Source organism: Ostrea edulis, chromosome 5, assembly GCF_947568905.1.
Source record: "Ostrea edulis chromosome 5, xbOstEdul1.1, whole genome shotgun sequence".
In the NCBI taxonomy this organism is placed as follows: Eukaryota; Metazoa; Mollusca; class Bivalvia; order Ostreida; family Ostreidae; genus Ostrea; species Ostrea edulis.
The window spans coordinates 2536693-2563233 of NC_079168.1; the positions used below are offsets into that span (position 1 = coordinate 2536693).

Consider the following 26541-nt stretch of genomic DNA (forward strand, 5'->3'; position numbering starts at 1 on the left):
TTGATTTACTATTTGTATGCAACCTAGCTGTGTAGCTCCTCAGTCGTAAAGTTTGGCCATCAAATCATTGTGATGTCAGACTTGTCTTTAAGTCCCAATTTTTCCTACTGTGCAATCTGACTGGAGTATAGACCTATATTATAAATATGTAGGTCTGCACTTTAGTCAGATAGCCTACCATGGAGCTACAGGGGCCCATTTTACAAAAGGTCTTGCAACATCAGACCAAAAGTACTTTTTAGCTCGCCTGAGGTGAAAGCTCAAGTGAGCTTTTCTGATCATCTGTTGTCCGTCTGTCTAAAAAGTTTCACATTTTTGACTTTTTCTCCAGAACCACTGGGCCAATTTCAACCAAACTTGACACAAAGCATCCTTGGGGCAAGGGGATTCAACTTTGTTAGGGGCGATGACCTTCTCCAAGGAGAGATAATAGCAAAATAGTGAAATTACCTAACTTTTAAAAATCTCCAGAACCACTGGGCCAATTTTAACCAAACTTAACACAGAACATCCTTGGGTGAAGGGGATTCATGTTTGTTCAAATAAAGGGCCATGCCATTCTCTAAGGGGAAATAATAGTAAAAATACACCAAGAACCATCTTCGCTAGCCAAGGGTTTACGATCCACTCCGCTTCTTGCAAAGATGATCAAGAACTTTTAAAATTCTTTTTCTCCAGAACCACTGGGCCAATTTCAACCAAACTTGGCACAAAGCATCCTAGAGTAAAAAAAAAATCAAGTTTGTTGAAATGAAGGGCCACATCCTTTTCCAAAGGAAGATAATAGTGAATATACAAGCGAGTATACATTGACAACTTTTAATAATCTCCAGAGCCACTGGGCCAATTTCAACCAAACTCGGCATAAAGCATTACTGGGTGAAGGGGATTCAAGTTTTTTAAATGAAAGGTCATGCCCCCTACAAAGAGAAGATAATCACAAAATAGGGTGGGGTCATTTAAAAATCTCTAGAACCCCTGGACCAGAAGAGCGGAAATTTACTTGGTAAACTTCGTATCATAGTGCAGATTCAAGTTTGTTAGAACCATGACCCCTGGGGGTAGGTAGGGGCCAGAAAAGGGGGTCAAAGTTTTACATTCGAATAAATATGGAAAATTTTTTAAAAACCACTGGGCCAGGAAAGTACAGATGTACATGAAAGCTTCCTGGCATAGTGCATATTCAAGTTTTAAAATTATTGCCCCAGGGGGTAGGATAAGGCCCCAATAGGGGATCAAAGTTTTACAAACATATAGGGTGGGGGGGGGGGAAATCTTCTCAAGAACCATTGGGCCAATTAATTTTACATTTAGATGAAAGCTTCCTGACATACATCTTCGCTAGCCAATCCGCTCCGTTTCTCTACAAACCCTAGGCATATGTAGTGCGATTTTCTTAGTTTTGAGTGGCGCCCTCTAGCGGATTGAGAAAACAACCCTGTTTGGATTACATCATGCTTATCCAATGAAAATGCGTGTTTCATCTACTGTTTAAAAGTTGTTTAGGAATGGCTGTACTCCGAGAATAACACAATGTGGTATGCAAATCATTCAAAATATTAATAATAAATTTAACTATCTCTTAATTGCATACTTGAAAAAGAAATCAGTGAGAATATTATTTAGAAAAATAAACGTGTGAACCCATGAAATATATGTAGTCGTTGAGTCTACGTCTTAAAATAAACCCACGTGTGTAAGGTGAATTCCAAATCGAGGAAAATAGCTCTGACGCAACTGCCTAAATTACAAGAGATGTTTAATATTACAGCGAATTACAAAAGACCGGTTGAGTTTTCAATTCCCTGCTGGATTGATCAATAGACTTTACAATTTGGTCAGCCAAGAATCACATTTGGTCTGAATTTAGGTCACAAAGTTACTCAAGCGTAGATTGCTTTTACAGGTAAATCTGAGTTGATTTCAGTGTCTTTTGCAGCTATTTCCCTAGGATTTTTTATTTCAAAGTGAACATCAATTAAATCAAATTGAATATATTTCTCTCTCAGATATACATTTGATTACTTTAACATGTTTAATTAAAGGTACACACACACTCTCTCTCTTTCTCTCTCTCTCTCTCTAATTTGAAACATTATTTCAAGTGTTTTTAAATCAATAAATTTGGAATAAAATCAAATTTGATAATAATTTTTCTTTCAAAAATACTTCTGATTACTTTAAGTAAAGAAAAGGGTGCATTCTCTCTCTCTCTCTCTCTCTCTCTCTCTCTCTCTCTCTCTCTCTCTCTCTCTCTCTCTCTCTCTCAAATACAATTTTTTTATTGATTAAATTGAACTTTACTAAACTCTTATCAATTTCACTTTTAAAAATATTTCATTGGACATCTCACAGTGTCCACATGTACATGTACCATTCATCTGTTTGTCAATCTATATTTGAGGTCACTCCATTCATATCACACAAAGAAAACTTCCAGAAAACTCTTCTATTGTTACTGTTTCTGACCAATAGAATTCTTGTTATTATAGATAACCATCTAAGTTCAGTCTTTTTATTCTATTTATAGTTTTTAGGGTTGGTTAGTGTACATCTACCTTTGGGAATTTTACAACACCTATTCAGCTTGTAACCATGAAAAAAATAAGATGGAGAGATATTTTAACAAAGAAATTATAACTTATACAATTAGAGAAATTATTTTTCCTGAAATAATCAGTAAAACTGAAGTGTTAAATTATCTTATTTATGGGGTTGTCACTCAGACTGAGAAAAAAAAGTTGTCAATTCTTTGTCATACCTGAGTAACTTTTTGACCTAAATTCAGACCAAATGTGATACTTTGCTGACCAAATTGTAGAGTCTGTTTATCAATCCAGCAGGCAATTGAAAACTCAACCGGTCTTTTGTAATTCGCTGTAAACTTGTGGTACGGTACTGTAGTAAATAAAATGCACTTCTTTACGCAGATACGAGTCTGAACTGCGCACGTGGCATCATTGGTTTGAATATGTATTTGATACACGGCCGAGTGACAGTTGTAGGTGTTTAAATTCCTTTGTTTTGCGCGTGATCAAACGTACCACGTTTTCTGATTGAGCAGTGGACTTTCCCTGTGTCCAATCATATGCTGAAAGTTGAGGCTACGAAAATCGCACTAAATCTGCCAAGGGTTTGTAGAGAAGCGGATCGGATCGTAAACCCTTGGCTAGCGAAGATGCCTGACATAGTGCAGACTATCATGGCCCCGGGAAGTAGGTTGGGGCCACAATAGGGATCAAAGTTTTACATGCGAATATATAAGGAAAATCTTGAAATATGGGCCAAGGTAACTCGGGTGAGGGATGTAGCACTTTGGGCCTCTTGTTACAATACATTCAATGCTGCATTTAATTGAAAGTGTGAATTCAAGGCATATTTACAGAAAAGCAGATGATAAGTACATTATGTAAGTAAAATCGTATTTTCACAAAGTATACCCTGAAATGGAAATACGTTTGAAATATCAGAAAGTGGTCTTAGTCATAAGATCTTTTGTAAAATGGGTTCTAGAATTGCAGCAAGTCATCTTTTGTAAATACTCTCATTTGGAGTGATGGATTAAGATAGATCTAGCTTGGATATTTTACACCGAGAAAACCCCAACATGCGGGGTGTAGGCTATGTTGTGGCCGGCGTGTGGGCTTTGTTGTGACCGGGGTGGGGGCTATGTTGTGACCGGGGTGTAGGCTATACTATGTTGTGACCGGGGTGGAGGCTATGTTGTGACCGGGGTGTAGGCTACCGAAACGGAAATATAGATGGTTGAGGTTTGTTTTTGCATAATATCTCAATTTAGCATTTTAGGGATATATTTCGCAGAAAAGCATATGGTTACGGAAAAAAGCATTAATTCAGGAATATATGGAAACAAATATATCCACTGTACATTTTCAAGTTCTACCAAACACTTTAACACAATTTCGACGATTGGGGCATGTTTGGCACAACTGTGTGTCTATGACAACGCTTCGTTTTATCGTCACCTTTCTATAAATATGACCAATACTTACGTGTTATCTGTGTGAGTTTATGCATATACTGTCAGTGAATAAAACCAATCGTATTCAAAGATATCGACGAAGAATGAATGGGGTGTATGCTACATTTTGTGAACGGGGTGTAGGCTAACAGAGTGCGTTCGAGACCACCATTCTTCGCATGAGGAGTACAATTCTTGGCTATCCCGAACGCCAATTACGCATAACAAAAAACATGTTCGAGTATTCTCCTCAGAGAAATGGACAGGCATAGCTTGTATTTTTATGCAGCTAATAGAACAATATATAAAACTAAAAGCTCATAGCGAACTCAGTAGGTAAAACCAAAAAAATAACAACAACAAAAAACGGACAAACAGTCTGTTTCTCCTCTTTGCGAAACATAATTTCTTAGTTTACTTTACGAGCGTTTATAAAGATGCTTACACACTGGAAAATCCAGGAAAGTGATCACCAAGAGGGGAAAAAAAGTGAACTATTTGATCAAGTGTTTCCGGAGGAGAAAAATGTATCTGAGACCGTTGGCTACATGTAGCAAAGGTGCTAAAATCGAGTACATTTATATATTGCTAAATGTTTGTTAATAGCGCCTCGTTCCCCCTAAAACAACGATACAGTTCAAATATCAATTTTTCAGTTAATTTTGACATGATCGAAATATGCTGGTTTTCGATCGCGGGCAATCCATATTTCTACACGTCATGTTAACACCAGAAGACTATCTAAAACGTCTCACTAAAATAAGAGACCAAAATCATCCTTTCATTTCATATATAGACCTACATGTACTTCTATTGGCAAACCCTAGACCGAGTTAACTCGAGTATCAAATATAACACTAAAACGTCACAAATGACCTACTAACCTTACTCGTGTAAAACTCGCATCGAGTAGTTTACGTCACAGCAATGGCTGTAAACATTGTAGGTGTGTTTTATTTATTTCTAGCTCTTTATCTTACCTGAGCTGAAAGCTCAAGTGAACTATTCTGATCACCATTTGTCTGTCGTCTGTCCGTAAACTTTTCACATTTTCATCTTCTCAAGAACCACTGGGCCAATTTCAACCAAACTTAGTACATACCATGTCATCATTGGGTGAAGAGGATTCAAGTTTCTTCAAATGAAGGGTCATGCCTCCTTCAAAGGGGAGTTAATCACGAAAATGCAAAAATAGGGTGGGGTTATTTAAAAATCTTCTCAAGAACCACTGGGCCGGGAAAGTACAAATTTACATGAAAGCTTCCTGATATAATGCAAATTGAAGTTTGTAAAATTCATGGCCCCCGAGGGTAGGTAGGGGCCGCAATAGGGGATCAAAGTTTTACATACGAGTATATAGGGAAAATCTTCATTCTAAAGCCACAGGGCCAGAAAAGTGGAAATTCACGTGAAAGTGCATCCAAATTTGTGCAATACATAGTCCCCGAGGGTAGGGTGGGGCCACAATATGGGGATCAAAGTTTTACATACGAGTATATGGGGAAAATCATTAAAAATCTTCTTTTCAAAAGCCACAGGGCCAGAAAAGTGGAAATTTACATGAAACCTTCCTGATATAGAGTAGATACAAATTTGTGCAATTCATAGTCCCCAGGGGTAGGGTGGGGCCACAATATGGGGATCAAAGTTTTACATACGAGTATATAGGGAAAATCATTAAAAATCTTCTTTTCAAAAGCCACAGGGCCAGAAAAGTGGAAATTTACATGAAACCTTCCTGATATAGAGTAGATCCAAATTTGTGCAATTCATAGTCCCCAGGGGTAGGGTGGGGCCACAATATGGGGATCAAAGTGTTATATGCTGATGTATAGGAAAATCTTTAAAACTATCTCTAGAACTATTTAAGCTAGGGCTTTCATATTTTGTATATACATTCTCTACGAAAAGACCTTTCATGTGATGCAATGGTGTGCGATATCTTGTGACCATGACCTGGAAATTTGACCTTTTAATAAAAATATGACCTATTCAATATCTCCCAACTATTTAAGATAGATAGATAGATTGATTGAATATTGTTTAACGTCCCTCTCGAGAATATTTCACTCATATGGAGACGTCACCACTGCCGGTGAAGGGCTGCCTATGCTCGGCGCTTACGGCCTTTGAGCAGGGAGGGATCTTTATCGTGCCACACCTGCTGTGACATGGGACCTCGGTTTTTGCGGTCTCATCCGAAGGACCGCCCCATTTAGTCGCCATCTACGACAAGCAAGAGGGTACTGAGGACCTATTCTAACCCGGATCCCCACGGGATAGATAGAGTTTTCATATCTTATTATATATAAATAGTTCTGATGGCAAGGTAACATACCATGATCTATGACCTTGGTCTTATCCAGAACAGCAAGATCATATTAGTGTGCATTTCTGTGTTATGTGAATTTATTGTCAGTGATGTTGTGATCCTTTAAGGCTAGGTTGAGGCTACAATGTGGGATGAATATTTTTCATGAAAATAAAGGATAAAAAAATCTTTTTAAAATCACAACAGCTGAACAATTGCAGGGCCAAGGTGATTCAGGTGAGTTATGTGGTCCATGAGCCTCTTGTTTTATGGTGCGGTGTTTGAGAAAAATAGGCTTTTCAGAATAGTTGAAGAGTTATTTAGAATTTGTCTACCCTTTAACATAAGTTGTCTACTCTTTAACATAAGTTGTCAACCTTTTAACATAAGTTGTCAACCCTTTAACATAAGACATCTATGCAATTCCCGGCACAGCCATTTTCGTTTACATGAGATACAATTCGAATTACAGAAAAATGTAGTATGTACTGCTTTCAAGATCGTAGCGGCTACGTAGTGCTCTACAATTGAACGAACAGCTAGGCTAGCCCTACGCAGGGATAACAAGCGTCCATTCTTACAGTGCGTACAATAGACCTAGGTTTCGTTCAAAATTGTAGCGTTTAGCCTAGCTGTTAGTCTAGATATCTAGGTCTATTGAACGTGCTGTACGAATTAAAAGGGCTCGCCGAGGTGTTCAATTTCATAGCACTATCTAGCTCTATGTAGCCGCTACGATCTTGAACACAACCCTGCATCTATATCAAAATTCCTTTGTGCATATGTATAAAGTCAGTCACGGCTGCAAAAGAAGTTAATCATAAAAATACATTCTGGGTACTTTATTCAAAACTTATAATACATAAAATATTCAAATGCATCATGTTTTAAATTCAAAGTAAATGATATAAAAGTTTGTTACAAGAAACCTCAATGTTTAACACAGAGACAAGCCTGGCCTGGAGGTTATAAAACTTTTACCGTACTCAAAGTCGTACTCTGTGCTCCGTATTATGAGCTCTGCTGAGTACCGTTCTCAAACTGAGTACGTCCTCTAGTCGGAAATTGATGCTGGAATCAAGCACCGGTATTGGAAATCTTCAGACTTTTAAGGTTACGAGTACAACTCTGCGCAAGCTCCAAAGCATACTCGGATGTACATGTCCATTTGAGTATGTGAATGATTCTATGAAAGTTATATAACTTTGACGTATGAGTATGATTTAGAGCACGGAATTTGAGTTTGAGTATGAAAACGCACTCAAAAAGTTTTATAACCTCCAGGTCAGGCTGTTACTGGCGAACTTTATGTACACACTATTCGACAACATTACAGATAGAGCATCGGTCATGTTATTAAGGGTGCAAGCATCTAATGACCAAGATCTGGTATTGGTCCGAGGAGACATAGTAGTCTTAATGGTGTTGTTTAAGTCTTGTTTTCAGATATATTTTCAATAGTTTTTCAACGAAATGGCGGTTAATAGAGTCTTCGACACTCCAGTCTCTTGAATGATAACCAATTTGAAAAAAAACCAAAACTATAAAGACATGAATCACAAGTACTTAAAGACAAGGACATATTGTTATAAACCTCTGATAGCATGTCTACAGAATCAAACCATATTTCATCGCCAGAGTCACCAATCAGAGGAAATATACAAACATATAAGAGATAGCAAAAATAACCCAATGTAAATCTTCTGTTTAATGAAATACAGATATGTCTCTTATTCTCAACTCAGTCGGTTTTGAGACAGGAACGTGTGTGAACAGATCGAAGACCGCGTGTTATCTTCTCCTAAGAGACGGGAAAATCCCAGAATCCTCCAGAAATCCTTCCATCGGTTCTAGAGGCTCCGCCCCCTCCCTCAGCAAACCCCTGGGTACATAATCTACAAAGTACGAAGACAGTATAGAACCATAATAAAATGCCCATATAAGTATGAAACTTACATGCATATAAACGGGTATTTTAGGGAGTATCTTAAGATCATCCAAAGCTCTTCTCAACTTTCCATCTTTGGTAATTAAGAAAACTCTACACCAGTATATGCATGTATAAATTAAATATAAGATTAAATTCGTTTTTAATTTATTTCATCAACTTGATTTTCTTTGTTGATTTTACGTCCCATTCGAGGATTTTTCACTCAGAGAGACGTCACCAGCTGTTGGCGAAGGGCCACAAAGTTTGACCTATAATGGCGCTCATGGCCGTAGAAATGGCGGTTCTTTTTGGCAAAAGAGCAGCCACTAACTATATTTTGACGCAGCCAAATCACGGGCAGGATTTGAACCCACGACCCCCCGGCTTTAACTTCTGAGCCACCGTGATTCATTTGATTTGTACGTGTACTAGTGTCGAAGTCACGTGGTGATGTATGATAATCGGCGAAAGCTTCGGTCGGTCGATCTGGATAATTTCACCATAACGACAGCGATAGCCTAGTGGTCAGGGTGGTCGTTTCGTAAACGTTCGGTCCTTGTTTCAATTCTCCATCCTGGATCCGCGTCAGACATATTTACGTATATAAATTGTTCCTTCACCAAGCAACGCTAGTCATTGCGATAAATAACTCCCATTGCTACGGCCATCAGCACCGTGCACTGGTTTAAACATCAGCACCGTGCACTGGTTTAAACATCAGCACCGTGCACTGGTTTAAACATCAGCACCGTGCACTGGTTTAAACATCAGCACCGTGCACTGGTTTAAACATCAGCACCGTGCACTGGTTTAAACATCAGCACCGTGCACTGGTTTAAACATCAGCACCGTGCACTGGTTTAAACATCAGCACCGTGCACTGGTTTAAACATCAGCACCGTGCACTGGTTTAAACATCAGCACCGTGCACTGGTTTAAACATCAGCACCGTGCACTGGTTTAAACATCAGCACCGTGCACTGGTTTAAACATCAGCACCGTGCACTGGTTTAAATATTTGGCACTTCACCTATAGTTGGTGACTTCGTATATGAGTGAAAAGGGGGCGTAAATCAACCTATAAAACGAAATGCGTATACATGCACGTTACTTTCTTCGCCGGAAGTTAGCTAAAGTTAGTCATGGCGGTGTATCATGACAGCGCCCTTTAATTAACTTCATTTGCTCGAATCAGAACTTGGATTTAACTGAGGTCAAAATGTTTAGAAACCTTATGAGCATGAACGACTGGCTATCAGTTTGACAAAGAATGATTTTCAAACTGCAAAAGTAGCCAATTAGTTACAGAGAAAAAAATGCTTCATGAGCAGGAGGTTGTGAGATCGAGCCTCGCTCGTATATTCCCCATACCTAACTGCGTATAAATTAGTGACTACCCCTTCGCCAAACGCTCGGCATTTATAAATAGGAGCCGCAGGTCTTTCGGATGGGATCTTAAACTCTGATATTCCGTTTCACATCAGTTGTTGGCACGATAGAGTCCCCAATTATACGACCTTGATCACCAATCATAGGTCTACAATTATGTTACTCCGCCTACAGCTGCTGGCGTATCAATGTGAGTGACGAGGTTTCAAATGGGACGAAAGACAAGGAAACAATTCATCTTATCCAGCTGAAATTTGTTCGTCTGTTAAAAAATGGATGCATGGGTTGTTGTATATATATTTTGGCTTAGTTTGGTTGTAATAAATACAAAAGTTGAAATATATCACCCCTCCCTATATCACTCAATCTAATTAAAATCAGACTTCTTAGATCCGCGCCGTATACTCTGCGTAAGTAGCGATTGTGAGCGTATCCTAGGATCTGATTTTAATTAGATTGCTATATAACTCTATGTAAATTGTTGGACTTAATTGAGAAATCATGGGATTAAATGACATTCCAAACAGTAAACTGTATTAATTTTACTTATAAAAACATAAATTTACTCTTCATTTTGGAAAAAAAAGTTTGTGTTTAGCGAGTGTCATTAATTATGGGGCACTCACCGTTGCACCGATAAACCAGATCAGACCAGATGACGCCTTCTTGGGAGAAGCTAAACACGCCCAATTTCCCGCCACGAAGAGTGGCGTCGTATACGTTTCCGGAGTCCGCCATTAAACTGGTTTCTTCAAATAACAGAATCCTAAATACAAAGAGAAACAGTTGAACTTTTGAAGAAATGAATGTGAAATGCGAGTTCTGGATACTACGGATATTTTGATCGTCCAGCACACCTGATGAGACCCATAGAGGGTCTGTGAATCAGCTCCAAACGATATGCTGTCTTCTCCTTCCATCCAGCATTACGGGGATCCTTCCAGAGAAGCTGGACCTAGTCAAAACAAATGTCAATATACGCTATTATCAAGAAAATGTTTATCCTCAAACTTCGCTAGCCACAAACTGGGTCATTCGCTTGTCATGTCTCACTCTGGACAAATGTCTAACGTCACGTGACTTGAGTGGCTAAGCCTATCCTAGTCAACTAATCATCTCTTCCGGTTTTCTTTCGTAAAAAAGAAATGAACCAGACAATCGGATGAATCCTCACTTTCAAAGAACGGAGAAGATAACGAACAGTGATCAATTTCATAAATCCCATAAACAATACAAAATAGATAGTTGGGCAAACACAGACCCCTGGACACACCAGAGGTGGGATCAGGTGCCTAGGAGGAGTAATCATCCCCTGTCGATCGATCACACCCGCCGTGAGCCCTATATCTTAATCAGGTAAACGGAGTTATCCGTAGTCAAAATCAGTTTGCCAAGAACGGTCTAACAATCGGTATGAAACATGCCAGACAGCATTTGACCCAATGATACGTTGTATTGACGAACAAGATCATTATAACGACCATAGAATTTTCGAAATGCTGACTTCAATCGAAACTGTTGAAACCCCTGTACCATCAACAAAACTGACCACACGCAGAACAAGCTCTTGCGTATTGAATCAGTTGAAAGATATAAACACTATATGCAGGTGATAATGGAATATTGCTACATAAATATGGGAGGTTGACGATGGAGAAGCTGAAATCATTCCGTTTGTCATACAGTTGATTTGTTAGTTTGCCGTTAATGTCTACTTTCAATAAAATATCTAAGTATGAAGCAGAAGTGAACGACTCTGTGGTGTCTTTTATTTTGAGCTCACAGGGATATATCGAATCGACATATGAATCAAAATTATTATTGTTAATAGATGATACGTCGTCGATATATCTAAATGTCGAATTGAAGGCCACAGCAAGATATTTTTTCTTTTCGCGTAGAAGTTTTGAATAAATCCTGCTTCATATGAATATAGAAACAGGTCAGCTAACAAAGGAGCACAATTCGTACCCATGGAAATTCCAACAGACTGTTGGAAGACCTGATCACCAAAGACCACGAAGATTTGTCAATGAGGAATTCTAGCATATTTTTTATTTCAACTTCAGAGTACTTGTGCGTGGAATCAGAGTGGTGTTTAACAAAGTAATTTTTGGATGACTGATCACTAGATATGAACATTTCCTTTTTCCATTTTTGTTGAAGAAGCAACTGTCTATGATGTCAAAAAGTCTAGTCTTTAATTTATCGTGAGGAATGGTCGTGTAAAGTGTTGAAAAGTCATAGGTTTTGATGTTATTGATTTGGAAAAAGTTTTGCGATTTCAAGTTTACTAAAAGTTCTTTAGAATTTTTTAGAATCCACATTTGATTAACACCACTTCTGGTAGTCGTACAGTAAGTTTGAAGTTTCTCCTTCACAGCTGTTAATATTTTCATGAGGAGCAAAGCTAGGGGCTTGGTAGAACACTTACTCGATCCAGCAATGTATCTTTGTTTGTAAGGGTTTTTATGTAGTTTTGAAATTCAGTATAGGTACGGTAACTCATATTCATTCGACCCATTGACTGGAATATTAAATGTGTCTAAAATTGAATCATGGTTTTTGAAGAATTTCTTCTTTTGAAAGGGCAGTTGGAGTATAAGTACGATTACCAAACGTGAAATTAATGCCAAGTTCGTTTAAAATACAGTTGTAATAATGAGCCTTACAAACAAAGACAAAGAATATATATGGTCGAAAGTCTTGTAAACAGATTTATCTATTCGTAACTGACAACTCAACTGTATGACAAACGGGATGATTTCAGCTTCTCCATCGTCAACTTCCCATATTTATGTAGCAATATTCCATTATCACCTGCATATGGTGTTTATATATCTCAACTTATTAGATATGCAAGAGCTTGTTCTGGGTATAGTCAGTTTTTAAATCGAGGTAAGCTACTGACAAACAAGTTGATGGTACAGGGATTTCAACAGTCTCGATTGAAGTCAGCATTTCGCAAATTCTATGGTCGTTATAACGATCTAGTTCGTCAATACAACCTCGCATTGGGTCAAATGCTGTCTGACGTGTTTCATACCGATTGTTAAGCCGTTCTTGGCACACTGATTTTGACTGCGGATAAGTCCGTTTGCCTGATCAGGTTATGGGGCTCACGGCGGGTGTGACCGGTCAACAGGGGATGCTTACTCCTCCTAGGCACCTGATCCCACCTCTGGTGTGTCCAGGGGTCCGTGTTTGCCCAACTATCTATTTTGTATTGCTTATAGGAGTTGTGAGATTGATCACTGTTCGTTATCTTCACCTTGCATCTATTACATGTATTTAAACCTCACACGCCTGCCTTTGCAGACACAGAAAATTGCTGTTTTATTGATACCTTTTTAGAAATGTACACAAGAGTAGTATTTGATTTTTAAGTGAATATGATGTTTGAAAATCAATGCTTTACTAGTATATCCTACTTCCCTATAACGTGATACTAATAATTCAACAATCATACTTCGTCTTTCGTATCGCCTGTGTGCCATAAAGCATTCCTAAGGTATTCGCCGGGTCCGGTTTTGGAATTTACTAGCTTCAGTTGAATACCCGGTTCTGCAACGGCGCGAAATGGAGTAGGATGCCAGTACGTCTGCGCAGACTTCTTCCACATGATACAATAAAATTTAGAACTGTCTTGAAAACTGAATATAAATCCGGCATAGTCATCATCCACTTCTGTATTCACAAAGAACGTGCCACTGAAGTCTACACCAGCGAAAGAAGTATTGCCTGAAGATAAGTGCAGATATGATATGAAAACATTTCACTGTTACTAATAAGGGTGGTTATATCCGTACTACAGTATGCTTTAATATACCAGACTGAAATACTAACTGATGGCTAACCCGGGGTCGCTGTTCTTCGTCTGAACAATCTCTGCTCCCTACAAAACGAGTCTTTCTTGATTACGTGACCATTTAGTACCAACACACAAGTAACTTCACTGTTCTCGGATTAATGAAATAGATACAGTTGTACTGGATTTATATACCTGATTTAGAATAAGCCACTCTGGGTCTATCTGGGAATCGCCAACCGGATCCAACAGGATCGTCTGGAATGACCGGAAGTCCGTGGAATGGATATCTTTATGTTCCGGACAAACGTCCTCCGCGTCCAGATATCCGTCACCGTCCATGTCATCTACACACGCATCACCATAGCCATCACCTGTAAAGAGACACGAAATTAAATAAAGTACAAGCCGGAAGTTAACGTCCGTTATAGAACAATACTTACCTGATAGTTTAATTATCATTTATAGACCATGACTTACCCGATAGTTTAATTATTATTTATAGAACAAGACTTACCCGATAGTTTAATTATTATTTATAGAATAAGGCTCACCTGATAGTTTAATTTTATTTATGGAACAAGACTTACCCGATAGTTTAATTATCATTTATAGACCATGACTTACCCGATAGTTTAATTATTATTGGGAGTTGAACTATGTTCAATCTCCCTGGGTCATCACGCACTTTTCTGCGCAGTAATTTGTATTGATTTGTATAGTGGTCGTCAGCGGGGGTTCTGTGTCAGCTGATTTACTCCTAGGTAAATCAACATAAACTTTTATAAACATCCGCCATTAAATAATCCATGTAACTTTTCTGAATTAATCTAATATTGATAATTGACATGTAAGTAAATGCAATGATATTGTATTCAAATCAATTTGAATACAAGATTTCGATCAAATTGATACTGATATACATAGAAAAATAAAAGATAAGGTTGAAAATTGTCGTTTGTAGCGCAGCGTCACCTATAAACATTGATAGGGAAACGAACGACAACTGCACACAAGACCTATTGACACCGTGGCGCGAAATATCGAATATGGTGCGAAACCTCGGAAAATTTACAAGAAATAACTCTACAACATTGTGTATGTGTATATATTTGGGTTTTTTTAATGTGATATAAAAAAAAAATGCTTGATGTTACATGTATATTGAATTAAAACACGTCATTCCCAGTCAACAACTTTCGATCGGGATCGGAATACGAAATAAAATTTCTTATATCCGGTTGCAAAGTGAAACTGCTTCATGCTTCAAGTTATTGAATTACGTAGTAATTGCACGTTACACATTAGAGAACTGTTCCTTTTAATAAAGAAAGTCACAAAATAGATACAAAATGAGTGTACCTTATTCATTACTGTTACCGAGCTTTCGTCGGCGAAAATCTCGAAATGGAGTGTTTCGCTGCGCTTGATGACGGTAAGGTCCACATTTTCTACGTGAGTATTTTGATATTTGTTTATGAATTTTTTGCGCATACATGGTATGTCTCGGCTAGGAATAATGGAAACTTTCTCACCTATGTATGTAAAGACATATTAATCTCTATTTTTAAAAATGTAGAACACTTTTATCAAATGACAATGTTTGAAAACGCTTAGAGCTCCGATGTCAGAATTTCCTTTTCCAAAACATCAATATGTCAAATTCATTATCCTTTTCGAATAGTATGTACCATATTTTGTACCAGTTATCCATTTTGAATCCCCTATTACAATGGGATTTTGCTGCACTCTGTAATGTTTGAGTGGATGTCATGAGTGTGTGTCAAACAGAAATTTTAAGAGCATGGGATAAGGTGCTGCCATGTATTACTTCACTATCAAAGTTTAACCCAGTTGCCACAATGTTGAATTTATGCTGCAAAAAGGATTGGAAATTGCTCTGGTCAAAACACATTGTTTATTTGTCTACAGTTTATTTGTCTACAGATGAAAGAGACATGAGGATTCTCCCTCAAAAACTGAAAAAAAATAGTTATGGATCTTGTACATGTATAGTTTATTAATCACTATAGATTTCCAGCATCACAAGTCTGATTCCACTATATGCTTCCCATACTGTCAGGTTCATTCACCCCCTGTTTGAGCCACAGTATAATATCCCAAATACCTTGGCAATAAATAACATTATTTGACTAGTGTTTCATTTTTAGCGGAGTTGCGATGAAGTCGAACTCGGCTTATGATCTGATGAAGTGCCTTTGGGCGGGCAGGCGGGCACGCATCAACGTTTCATTTCCGCACATAGCTCTTGAGCAAATTATAGGATCTCATTCAAACTTAGATGGATTGTCACCCTCAGTAAGATGAGGAAGCCTATCGATTCTGGGGTCACTAGGTCAAAGGTCAAGGTCACAGTGGCTATAAATAGACTGAAATTTGGAGAAAATTTTGTTTTCCGCACCATACCTCTTGAACGAATCATACGATCTCAATCAAACTTAGATGGATTGTCACCCTCAGTAAGACCAGGAAGCCTATCGATTCTGGGGTCACTAGGTCAAAGGTCAAGGTCACTGGCTATAAATAGACTGAAATTTGGAGAAAATTTTGTTTTCTGCACTATAATTTTTTAACAAATTATAGGATCTCAATTAAACTTAGATGGATTATCGCCCTTGATGAGACAAAGAAACCTATTGATTTTGGTCAAGGGTTAAAGGTCAAGGTCACAAAGGATTTAAGTCGGCTGAAATTTATGTACGCAAAATTTTGCTCCCTGCTTGATAATTCTTGCAAACTTTTCTGCCGGTTCCCTCTATGCCCATTCCTTGCGCAACTCGGCTTGTGCATCTCCGATGCCGGACGATTTTTAATTTTTTTGCATTTCATTTATTTTGAGTTATTAAACAATTATTTACCATTCCATTGATCCTCTACAGGACTGTAGTATACTCAGGTGACAGTTTAGCATATTGGACTACCTTTTCAAGTAATGAATCCTTAGAATTAGCTACAACTAGGATTAAACTTTAATGTATATAAACAGGGGAAAAAACTTCTTCATAACTGCAAGGCATTGCTAACCATATTGATTTGAATGTTTGGGCCATAATATGTGGTCACATTTTTCATGAGAATATAAAGGGGTGAAATTCTAGAAAACAACAACACGACTTCAGTTACTCGAGGAGCGTTGTGGCCTATGGGCCTTCCATTATCCATGTTTGCTGTTGTAACGCTTTGAAAAACAACAACAGTTGATTTGTATCTAAAATCATGATAATATTCAGTCATTTATCCCCCTACCCTTCCAGTGCTATCTGTTCTAACTGAATTTCCACAATGTTCAACTCCCATGAGTACTTTCAGTACTTTGATTTATAGAATAAGGCTTATCTAATAGTTTGATTATTATTTATAGAACAATACTTAATCGATAGTTTAATTATCATTTATAGAAGAGGACTTAACCGATAGTTTTATTATCATTTATGGAAAAAGACTTACCCCGAAAGTTTAATTACTATTTATAGAATAAGGCTTACCTGATAGTTTGATTGTTATCTATGGAACAAGACTTACCCCGAAAGTTTAATTACTATTTATAGAATAAGGCTTACCTGATAGTTTAATTTTATTTATAGAATAAGGCTTACCTGATAGTTTGATTGTTATCTATGGAACAAGACTTACCCCGAAAGTTTAATTACTATTTATAGAATAAGGCTTACCTGATAGTTTAATTACTATTTATAGAATAAGGCTTACCTGATAGTTTAATTTTATTTATGGAACAAGACTTACCCGATAGTTTAATTATCATTTATAGAACAAGACTTACCCGATAGTTTAATTATCATTTATAGAACTAGACTTACCCCGAAAGTTTAATTATCATTTATAGAATAAGGCTTACCTTATAGTTTGATTGTTATCTATGGAACAATGCGGACCTCGATAGTCTAATTATTATTTATAGTACAAGAATTCCTCGATAGTTTAATTATCATTGATGGAACAATACTTACCTTGGTAGTTAAATTATTATGTATACAACAAGGCTTCCCTGATTGTTTAATTACATGTATTATTCATAAAACAAGACTAACGTAGTTTAATTATTGATTGAATATTATTTTACATCCCTCTCGAGAATATTTCACTCATATGGAGACGTCATCACTGCCGGTGAAGGACTGCAAAATTTAAGCCTATGTTCGGCGCTTATGGTCTTTGAGCAGGGAGGGATCTTTATCTTGCCACACCTGCTGTGACACGGGACATCGGTTTTTGCGGTCTCATCCGAAGGACCGCCCCATTTAGTCGCCTCTTACAACAAGCAAGGGGGTACTGAGGACATATTCTAACCCGGATCCCCACGGGATTAGTTTAATTATTATTTGTAGAACAAAACTTACGTAGTTCAATTATTATTTATAGAATAACACTTCCCTGATAATTCAATTATTTATAGAACAAGAGTTACGTATAGTTTAATAATTATTTATAGAAGAAGACTTACGTAGTTCAATTATTATTTATAGAACAAGAGATACGTAGTTCAATCAACAAGACTTCCCTGATAAAATCATTATTTATAGAACAAGACTTCCCTGATAAAATCATTATTTATAGAACAAGACTTCCCTGATAATTTAATCATTATTTATAGAACAAGAGTTACGTAGATTAATTATTATTGTCTTACCGTCCGTGTCAGTTTGGTCTGAGTTTGATACCAGAGGACAGTTATCATCATCGTCATTCACCCCATCATCGTCATCATCATCATCACAAACATTTCCTGTGCAATGAAACGACGTCAAGACTTTCAATAAATTTCGATATCACAATTAAGCAAAATGTTTGATTTTCTTTAGGACAGGATCTTGAGATGTTTTAAAACTACTGAGTATGAAATCATACTATAGACATAAAATCTATACTTAACTAAGGTACGATGTTTCCCTAATAAGGGTGATAACCATTATATTGATTGCTATAATTTCTTTACAGAATGATATTTTTAAGGAGAATCATTTTTACGCTCGACTAGGAAGATGGGTTGAATCCACTTCCTTTAGATATCATTTGAACCTCTCTTTTCCTAATACATCTCACTAAAATTAAACTTAATACATTGTACCACCTAAAGAAAGACAAACCGATATTGTCATTATCTGTGTCTAACTGGTCAGCATTAGGAATGTATTCGCAGTTGTCATAGTTGTCCTGGATACCGTCATTGTCCCTGGGGATAGAAAAATACATATAGTGATTCTGTTCATTGTACAGTAAAACACGGTTACACCGAGATTTATAACGAATTCACACTTACAGTAAAACACGGTTACACCGAGATTTATAACGAATTCACACTTACAGTAAAACACGGTTACACCGAGAAGATTTATAATGAATTCACGCTTACAGTAAAACACGGTTACACCAAGAAGATTTATAATGAATTCACGCTTACAGTAAAACACGGTTACACCAAGAAGATTTATAATGAATTCACGCTTACAGTAAAACACGGTTACACCAAGAAGATTTATAATGAATTCACGCTTACAGTAAAACACGGTTACACCGAGATTTATAACGAATTCACACTTACAGTAAAACACGGTTACACCAAGAAGATTTATAATGAATTCACGCTTACAGTAAAACACGGTTACACCGAGATTTATAACGAATTCACACTTACAGTAAAACACGGTTACACCAAGAAGATTTATAATGAATTCACGCTTACAGTAAAACACGGTTACACCAAGAAGATTTATAATGAATTCACGCTTACAGTAAAACACGGTTACACCGAGATTTATAACGAATTCACACTTACAGTAAAACACGGTTACACCGAGAAGATTTATAATGAATTCACGCTTACAGTAAAACACGGTTACACCGAGAAGATTTATAATGAATTCACGCTTACAGTAAAACACGGTTACACCGAGAAGATTTATAATGAATTCACGCTTACAGTAAAACACGGTTACACCGAGAAGATTTATAATGAATTCACACTTACAGTAAAACACGGTTACACCGAGAAGATTTATAATGAATTCACGCTTACAGTAAAACACTGTTACACCGAGAAGATTTATATTGAATTCACGCTTACAGTAAAACACTGTTACACCGAGAAGATTTATATTGAATTCACGCTTACAGTAAAACACTGTTACACTGAGAAGATTTATAATGAATTCACGCTTACAGTAGAACACTGTTACACCGAGAAGATTTATAATGAATTCACGCTTACAGTAAAACACGGCTACACCGAGAAGACTTATAATGAATTCACACTTACAGTAAAACACTGTTACACAGAATGCATTTATAATGAATTCACGCTTACAGTCATTGTCCCTGCATGGGGATAGGAAAATACATAGAGTGATTCTGTTCACTGTACAGTAAGACACGATTACACCAAACACGCTTATAATGAATTCCCGCGAAGTAATTTTATTTTCATTCCCTGTAGTTTGAAACCTATCATGAACTTACTGGATATAACAAACTACCTTTACAACAAATCAAAATTGTTTGTTCCTAGCAGTGCGCTATATTGTTCCTAGCAGTGTGCTATATTGTTCCTAGTATTGTGCTATATTGTTCCTAGCAGTGCGCTATATTGTTCCTAGTACTGTGCTATATTGTTCCTAGCAGTGTGCTATATTGTTCCTAGTACTGTGCTATATTGTTCCTAGCAGTGCACTATATTGTTCCTAGTACTGTGCTATATTGTTCCTAGCAGTGCACTATATTGTTCCTAGCAGTGTACTATATTGTTCCTAGCAGTGCACTATATTGTTCCTAGTACTGTGCTATATTGTTTCTAGCAGTGCACTATATTGTTCCTAGCAGTGTACTATATTGTTCTAGCAGTGTGGTATATTGTTCTAGCAGTGTACTATATTGTTCCTAGCAGTGCACTATATTGTTCCTAGTACTGTGCTATATTGTTCCTAGTACTGTGCTATATTGTTCCTAGTAGTGTACTATATTGTTCCTAGTACTGTGCTATATTGTTCCTAGTACTGTGCTATATTGTTCCTAGCAGTGTACTATATTGTTCCTAGTACTGTGCTATATTGTTCCTAGCAGTGCACTATATTGTTCCTAGCAGTGTACTATATTGTTCCTAGTACTGTGCTATATTGTTCCTAGCAGTGCGCTATATTGTTTCTAGTACTGTGCTATATTGTTCCTAGCAGTGTGCTATATTGTTCCTTGCAGTGTACTATATTGTTCCTAGCAGTGTACTATATTGTTCCTAGCAGTGTACTATATTGTTCCTAGTACTGTGCTATATTGTTCCTAACAGTGTGCTATATTGTTCCTAGTACTGTACTATATTGTTCCTAGCAGTGCGCTATATTGTTCCTAGTACTGTACTATATTGTTCCTAGCACTGTGCTATATTGTTCCTAGTAGTGTACTATATTGTTCCTAACAGTGCACTATATTGTTCCTAGCAGTGTACTATATTGTTCCTAGTACTGTGCTATATTGTTCCTAACAGTGCACTATATTGTTCCTAGCAGTGTACTATATTGTTCTAGCAGTGTGGTATATTGTTCTAGCAGTGTACTATATTGTTCCTAGCAGTGCACTATATTGTTCCTAGCAGTGCACTATATTGTTCCTAGCAGTGCACTATATTGTTCCTAGCAGTGTGCTATATTGTTCCTAGCAGTGTGCTATATTGTTCCTAGCAGTGCACTATATTGTTCCTAGCACTACACTATATTGTTTCTAGCAGTGTACTATATTGTTCCTAGCAGTGTGCTATATTGTTCCTAGCAGTGTGCTATATTGTTCCTAGCAGTGCACTATATTGTTCCTAGCACTGCACTATATTGTTTCTAGCAGTGTGCTATATTGTTCCTAGCAGTGAGCTATATTGTTCCTAGCACTGTGCTATATTGTTCCTAGCAGTGCGCTATATTGTTCCTAGCACTGTGCTATATTGTTCCTAGCACTGTGCTATATTGTTCCTAGCAGTGTGCTATATTGTTCCTAGCACTGTGCTATATTGTTCCTAGCAGTGTACTATATTGTTCCTAGCAGTGAGCTATATTGTTCCTAGCACTGTGCTATATTGTTCCTTGCAGTGCGCTATATTGTTCCTAGCAGTGCGCTATATTGTTCCTAGTACTGTGCTATATTGTTCCTTGCAGTGCGCTATATTGTTCCTAGCAGTGAGCTATATTGTTCCTAGCAGTGTACTATATTGTTCCTAGCAGTGAGCTATATTGTTCCTAGCAGTGCGCTATATTGTTCCTAGTACTGTGCTATATTGTTCCTAGCAGTGTACTATATTGTTCCTAGCAGTGAGCTATATTGTTCCTAGCACTGTGCTATATTGTTCCTAGCAGTGTGCTATATTGTTCCTAGCAGTGTGCTATATTGTTCCTAGCAGTGTGCTATATTGTTCCTAGCAGTGTGCTATATTGTTCCTAGCAGTGAGCTATATTGTTCCTAGCACTGTGCTATATTGTTCCTAGCACTGTGCTATATTGTTCCTAGCAGTGCGCTATATTGTTCCTAGCAGTGCGCTATATTGTTCCTAGCAGTACACTATATTGTTCCTAGCAGTGTACTATATTGTTCCTAGTACTGCGCTATATTGTTCCTAGTACTGTGCGCTATATTGTTCCTAACAGTGCGCTATATTGTTCCTAACAGTGCGCTATATTGTTCCTAACAGTGCGCTATATTGTTCCTAGCAGTACGCTATATTATTCCTAGTACTGTGCTATATTGTTCCTAACAGTGCACTATATTGTTCCTAGCAGTGCGCTATATTGTTCCTAACAGTGTGCTATATTGTTCCTAGTACTGTGCTATATTGTTCCTAGCAGTGTGCTGTATTGTTCCTTGCAGTGCGCTATATTGTTCCTAGCACTGTGCTATATTGTTCCTAGCACTGTGCTATATTGTTCCTAGTACTGTGCTATATTGTTCCTAGTAGTGTACTATATTGTTCCTAGTACTGTGCTATATTGTTCCTAGCAGTGCGCTATATTGTTCCTAGCAGTGCGCTATATTGTTCCTAGCAGTGTACTATATTGTTCCTAGCACTGTCCTATAAGCACGTTTGACAACACTACAGCTGTACTAGAATAACATGAAACAGAAAATAATTAACAATATAACATATGCTTTAGAAACTTACTCGTCTTCGTTTGTGTCGCAGAGATCGCCAATAAAATCATGATCGGAATCGTTCTGCAAACAAATGAGAGCCACGGGTTCAGTTTTGTTTTCATGTTAACACTGTTTTAAAATGTATGTACAATCTGTATGGACAATGTAATATTACTAATATGTTACCTGTACTTTGTTGTGATAAGGATATGTTACCTGTACTTTGTTGTGATATCACTAATATTTACCTGTACTGTACTGTAATATTACTAATATATTACCTGTACTTTGTTGTGATATTACTAATATGTTACCTGTACTTTGTTGTGATATCACTAATATTTACCTGTACTGTACTGTAATATTACTAATATGTTACCTGTACTTTGTTGTGATATCACTAATATTTACCTGTACTGTACTGTAATAATACTAATATGTTACCTGTACTTTGTTGTGATATCACTAATATTTACCTGTACTGTACTGTAATATTACTAATATGTTACCTGTACTTTGTTGTGATATCACTAATATTTACCTGTACTGTACTGTAATAATACTAATATATTACCTGTACTTTGTTGTGATATCACTAATATTTACCTGTACTGTACTGTAATATTACTAATATGTTACCTGTGCTTTGTTGTGATATTACTAATATGTTACCTGTACTTTGTTGTGATATTACTAATATATTACCTGTACTTTGTTGTGATATCACTAATATTTACCTGTACTGTACTGTAATATTACTAATATGTTACCTGTACTTTGTTGTGATATCACTAATATTTACCTGTACTGTACTGTAATATTACTAATATGTTACCTGTACTTTGTTGTGATATCACTAATATTTACCTGTACTGTACTGTAATAATACTAATATATTACCTGTACTGTACTGTAATATTACTAATATATTACCTGTACTTTGTTGTGATATCACTAATATTTACCTGTACTGTACTGTAATATTACTAATATGTTACCTGTACTTTGTTGTGATATCACTAATATTTACCTGTACTGTACTGTAATAATACTAATATGTTACCTGTACTTTGTTGTGATATCACTAATATTTACCTGTACTGTACTGTAATAATACTAATATATTACCTGTACTGTACTGTAATATTACTAATATATTACCTGTACTTTGTTGTGATATCACTAATATTTACCTGTACTGTACTGTAATATTACTAATATGTTACCTGTACTTTGTTGTGATATCACTAATATTTACCTGTACTGTACTGTAATAATACTAATATGTTACCTGTACTTTGTTGTGATATCACTAATATTTACCTGTACTGTACTGTAATATTACTAATATGTTACCTGTACTTTGTTGGCCAAGAACGGACAGTTGTCACACAGATCGCCCACGCCGTCATCGTCCCCATCTTCTTGGCCTGGGTTGACCACTCTAGGACAATTGTCATTCTCGTTCAAAAGTCCTACAGAAATCTTCACATATACATAATAGGAGATAAAAAAACTGCGAGTTATAGTTGTTCTAAGTGTGTTCTGTGCGAAATGTTTTAAATGATTTTCTATACGGTATTGCACGTATCTACTGTTTAACCAAGGGTTAGGGTTAATAGAGGAATAATCTTTTTCTCCTCTCCATTTCTCCCTTCTTACTTCCCCTGTATTTCGTCTCCCTTCGTTTTCTTTCCTCCTTTCACCCATCTCCCTCCCCCCACTCCCTGTTACCTTACCTGTCCCAACTCTTATCGAAAAGCTTCATTCTAATTTCATTAAGCTTGACATATTCAATGTTGTATATATTTCTGCTTTTGATATTTCCACAAATTGTTATAACTCATGAATGCGTTGCAGTTGTGAAGATAGCGCTCCGATTCTTGATTGATGTGATACATGTACTTCTATTTTAATGGCTGGAAATTCCGACAGGTGTAAAAGTAGAAGTAAATACAAGAAATCAATTTCATTTTAAAAAAGATTTCAGGGTATGAACTGCAACGCTTCATGCACCTCTGGTGTGTCCAGGGGTCCGTGTTTGTCTGATTCCACCTCTGGTGTGTCCAGGGGTCCGTGTTTACCCAACTATCCATTATGTTTTGCTTATGGGATTTCTGAGATTGATCACTGTTCGTTATCTTCACCTTTCAGCAGGCATTTCATTTCCTGAACCATTAGCGCTAAGTATGAAGTATGTCAGCGTGATTGATTGATTGATTGATGTTTTACACCACACTCAACAATTTTTTAGTTATCTGGTGGTGCCCAATTTTTATTGGTGGAAGAAAGAACCCAGATACAATGTACCTGGGAAGAGACCACCGACCTTCCGAAAATAAACTGAGAAACTTTATCACTTACGGGATTCGAACCCGCGCCGACAGAGGTGAGAGGTCGTGTGATTTTGAGCGCGGTGCTCTAACCACTAGGCCACGGAGGCCCCTTTGTCAGAGTGAAGCGTCGCAATTCATACTCTCAAGTGTATTTTCTAAATTGAAATTGATTTCTTAATTGAATTAGAATCCACTAACCGTCATTATCGATGTCTGGATCACATGCATCGCCAAGTCCATCTTTGTCCGTGTCCACTTGCTCAGTGTTAGGGACGCTCGGACAATTATCGCACGCATCTCCTAGTTTGTCCTTCTCACCCACGTCAGAATCCTCTTGGTTAATATTCGCTACATAGGGACAATTGTCCTAAAATATGACGTATATGTCATTAGTGAACCAACAATTATACACATCGAAATAGATTTAATTTTTTCTTCATTTACTGGATTATTAACGATTCCGTCATCATCGATGTCTTCGTCGCAGGCGTCCCCGATCCCATCCAGGTCCACATCCTCCTGGCCGCTATTTGGAACATCTCGGCAATTATCCTTAAAAAAAGACTCAGTATTAAATGAAATCTCTAGCCTGGTTCCCTGACTAAAGACAGTAGAGCCAGGTGAATTACAATCGATCATGTGTTCCGATTGGTTAATACTCGCGCAGCAGTCTAGCATTCTGGAATAGTTTCATTTGAAGATGTTGGAGTTTTCGATAGTATAGAAGTTTTCAAGTAGTGAACTAAATAATTTGGAAAGCAGTTTACGGAAAAAGTATTCGTTGTGGTGTGTATATTTTGCTCGAAGAGTGAAACATTCTATGCACAAAACTATGCAGTCAGAATGAATATGAACATTTTTCAAATTTTGAATACGCATGCGCAGAAGATTCAGAGCGATTCTGCCCTGGATCGATGGAAGTTCACCTGACCCTTGCGACGCGGAGCATACATGTAGCTGGAACAGGGAACCAGGCTATCACAATCACCAGCCTTTCTTTCTAATATAAGTTCGAGTAGAAATCACTTCTTCGTCAGTTACTTACCCTGGAACACCTGAAATCTTTACAACGAAGTTCAATATTCGGCATACCATCCAGATCGTTATCTTTGGCACAATAATTCCCGTTGCCAGCGTATCCAATTCTACACTGTAAATTTCAAAAAGTTTAAAAGAGAAATTGAACATCCGAAGAACAGTAAGATAGAGGAAATCTTGGAATATGATATGGAACATTGTGATATGTATTTTAAGACTAGTAATTATTACTAACTCACCTGACAGTCGTACTATTTTAAGACTACTAATTATCACTAACTCACCTGACAGTCGTACTATTTTAAGACTACTAATTATCACTAACTCACCTGACAGTCGTACTATTTTAAGACTACTAATTATCACTAACTCACCTGACAGTCGTACTATTTTAAGACTACTAATTATTACTAACTCACCTGACAGTCGTACTATTTTAAGACTACTAATTATCACTAACTCACCTGACAGTCGTACTATTTTAAGACTACTAATTATCACTAACTCACCTGACAGTCGTACTATTTTAAGACTACTAATTATTACTAACTCACCTGACAGTCGTACTATTTTAAGACTACTAATTATTACTAACTCACCTGACAG

The 26541-nt window shown here is 37.1% G+C and overlaps 1 protein-coding gene across 2 annotated transcripts in view; it reads right to left on the minus strand.

The window, feature by feature from the left end:
• Window positions 1-7120: 7120 nt before the first annotated feature.
• LOC125651001 (cartilage oligomeric matrix protein-like) overlaps window positions 7121-26541 on the minus strand; it is a 40926-nt gene continuing 21505 nt past the window's right edge. For both annotated transcript variants that reach the window (XM_048879601.2, XM_056167022.1), the window contains 13 exons: window positions 25943-26047; window positions 25342-25449; window positions 25096-25264; window positions 23918-24036; window positions 22590-22642; window positions 18547-18632; window positions 18090-18185; window positions 13616-13794; window positions 13459-13507; window positions 13082-13353; window positions 10470-10567; window positions 10239-10378; window positions 7121-8188 (listed from right to left, as the gene is read on the minus strand). In XM_048879601.2, coding sequence (XP_048735558.2) covers window positions 8085-8188; window positions 10239-10378; window positions 10470-10567; window positions 13082-13353; window positions 13459-13507; window positions 13616-13794; window positions 18090-18185; window positions 18547-18632; window positions 22590-22642; window positions 23918-24036; window positions 25096-25264; window positions 25342-25449; window positions 25943-26047 — 1578 coding nt within the window. In that variant the 3' untranslated portion in view covers window positions 7121-8084. The remainder of the gene's footprint in view (window positions 8189-10238; window positions 10379-10469; window positions 10568-13081; window positions 13354-13458; window positions 13508-13615; window positions 13795-18089; window positions 18186-18546; window positions 18633-22589; window positions 22643-23917; window positions 24037-25095; window positions 25265-25341; window positions 25450-25942; window positions 26048-26541) is intronic.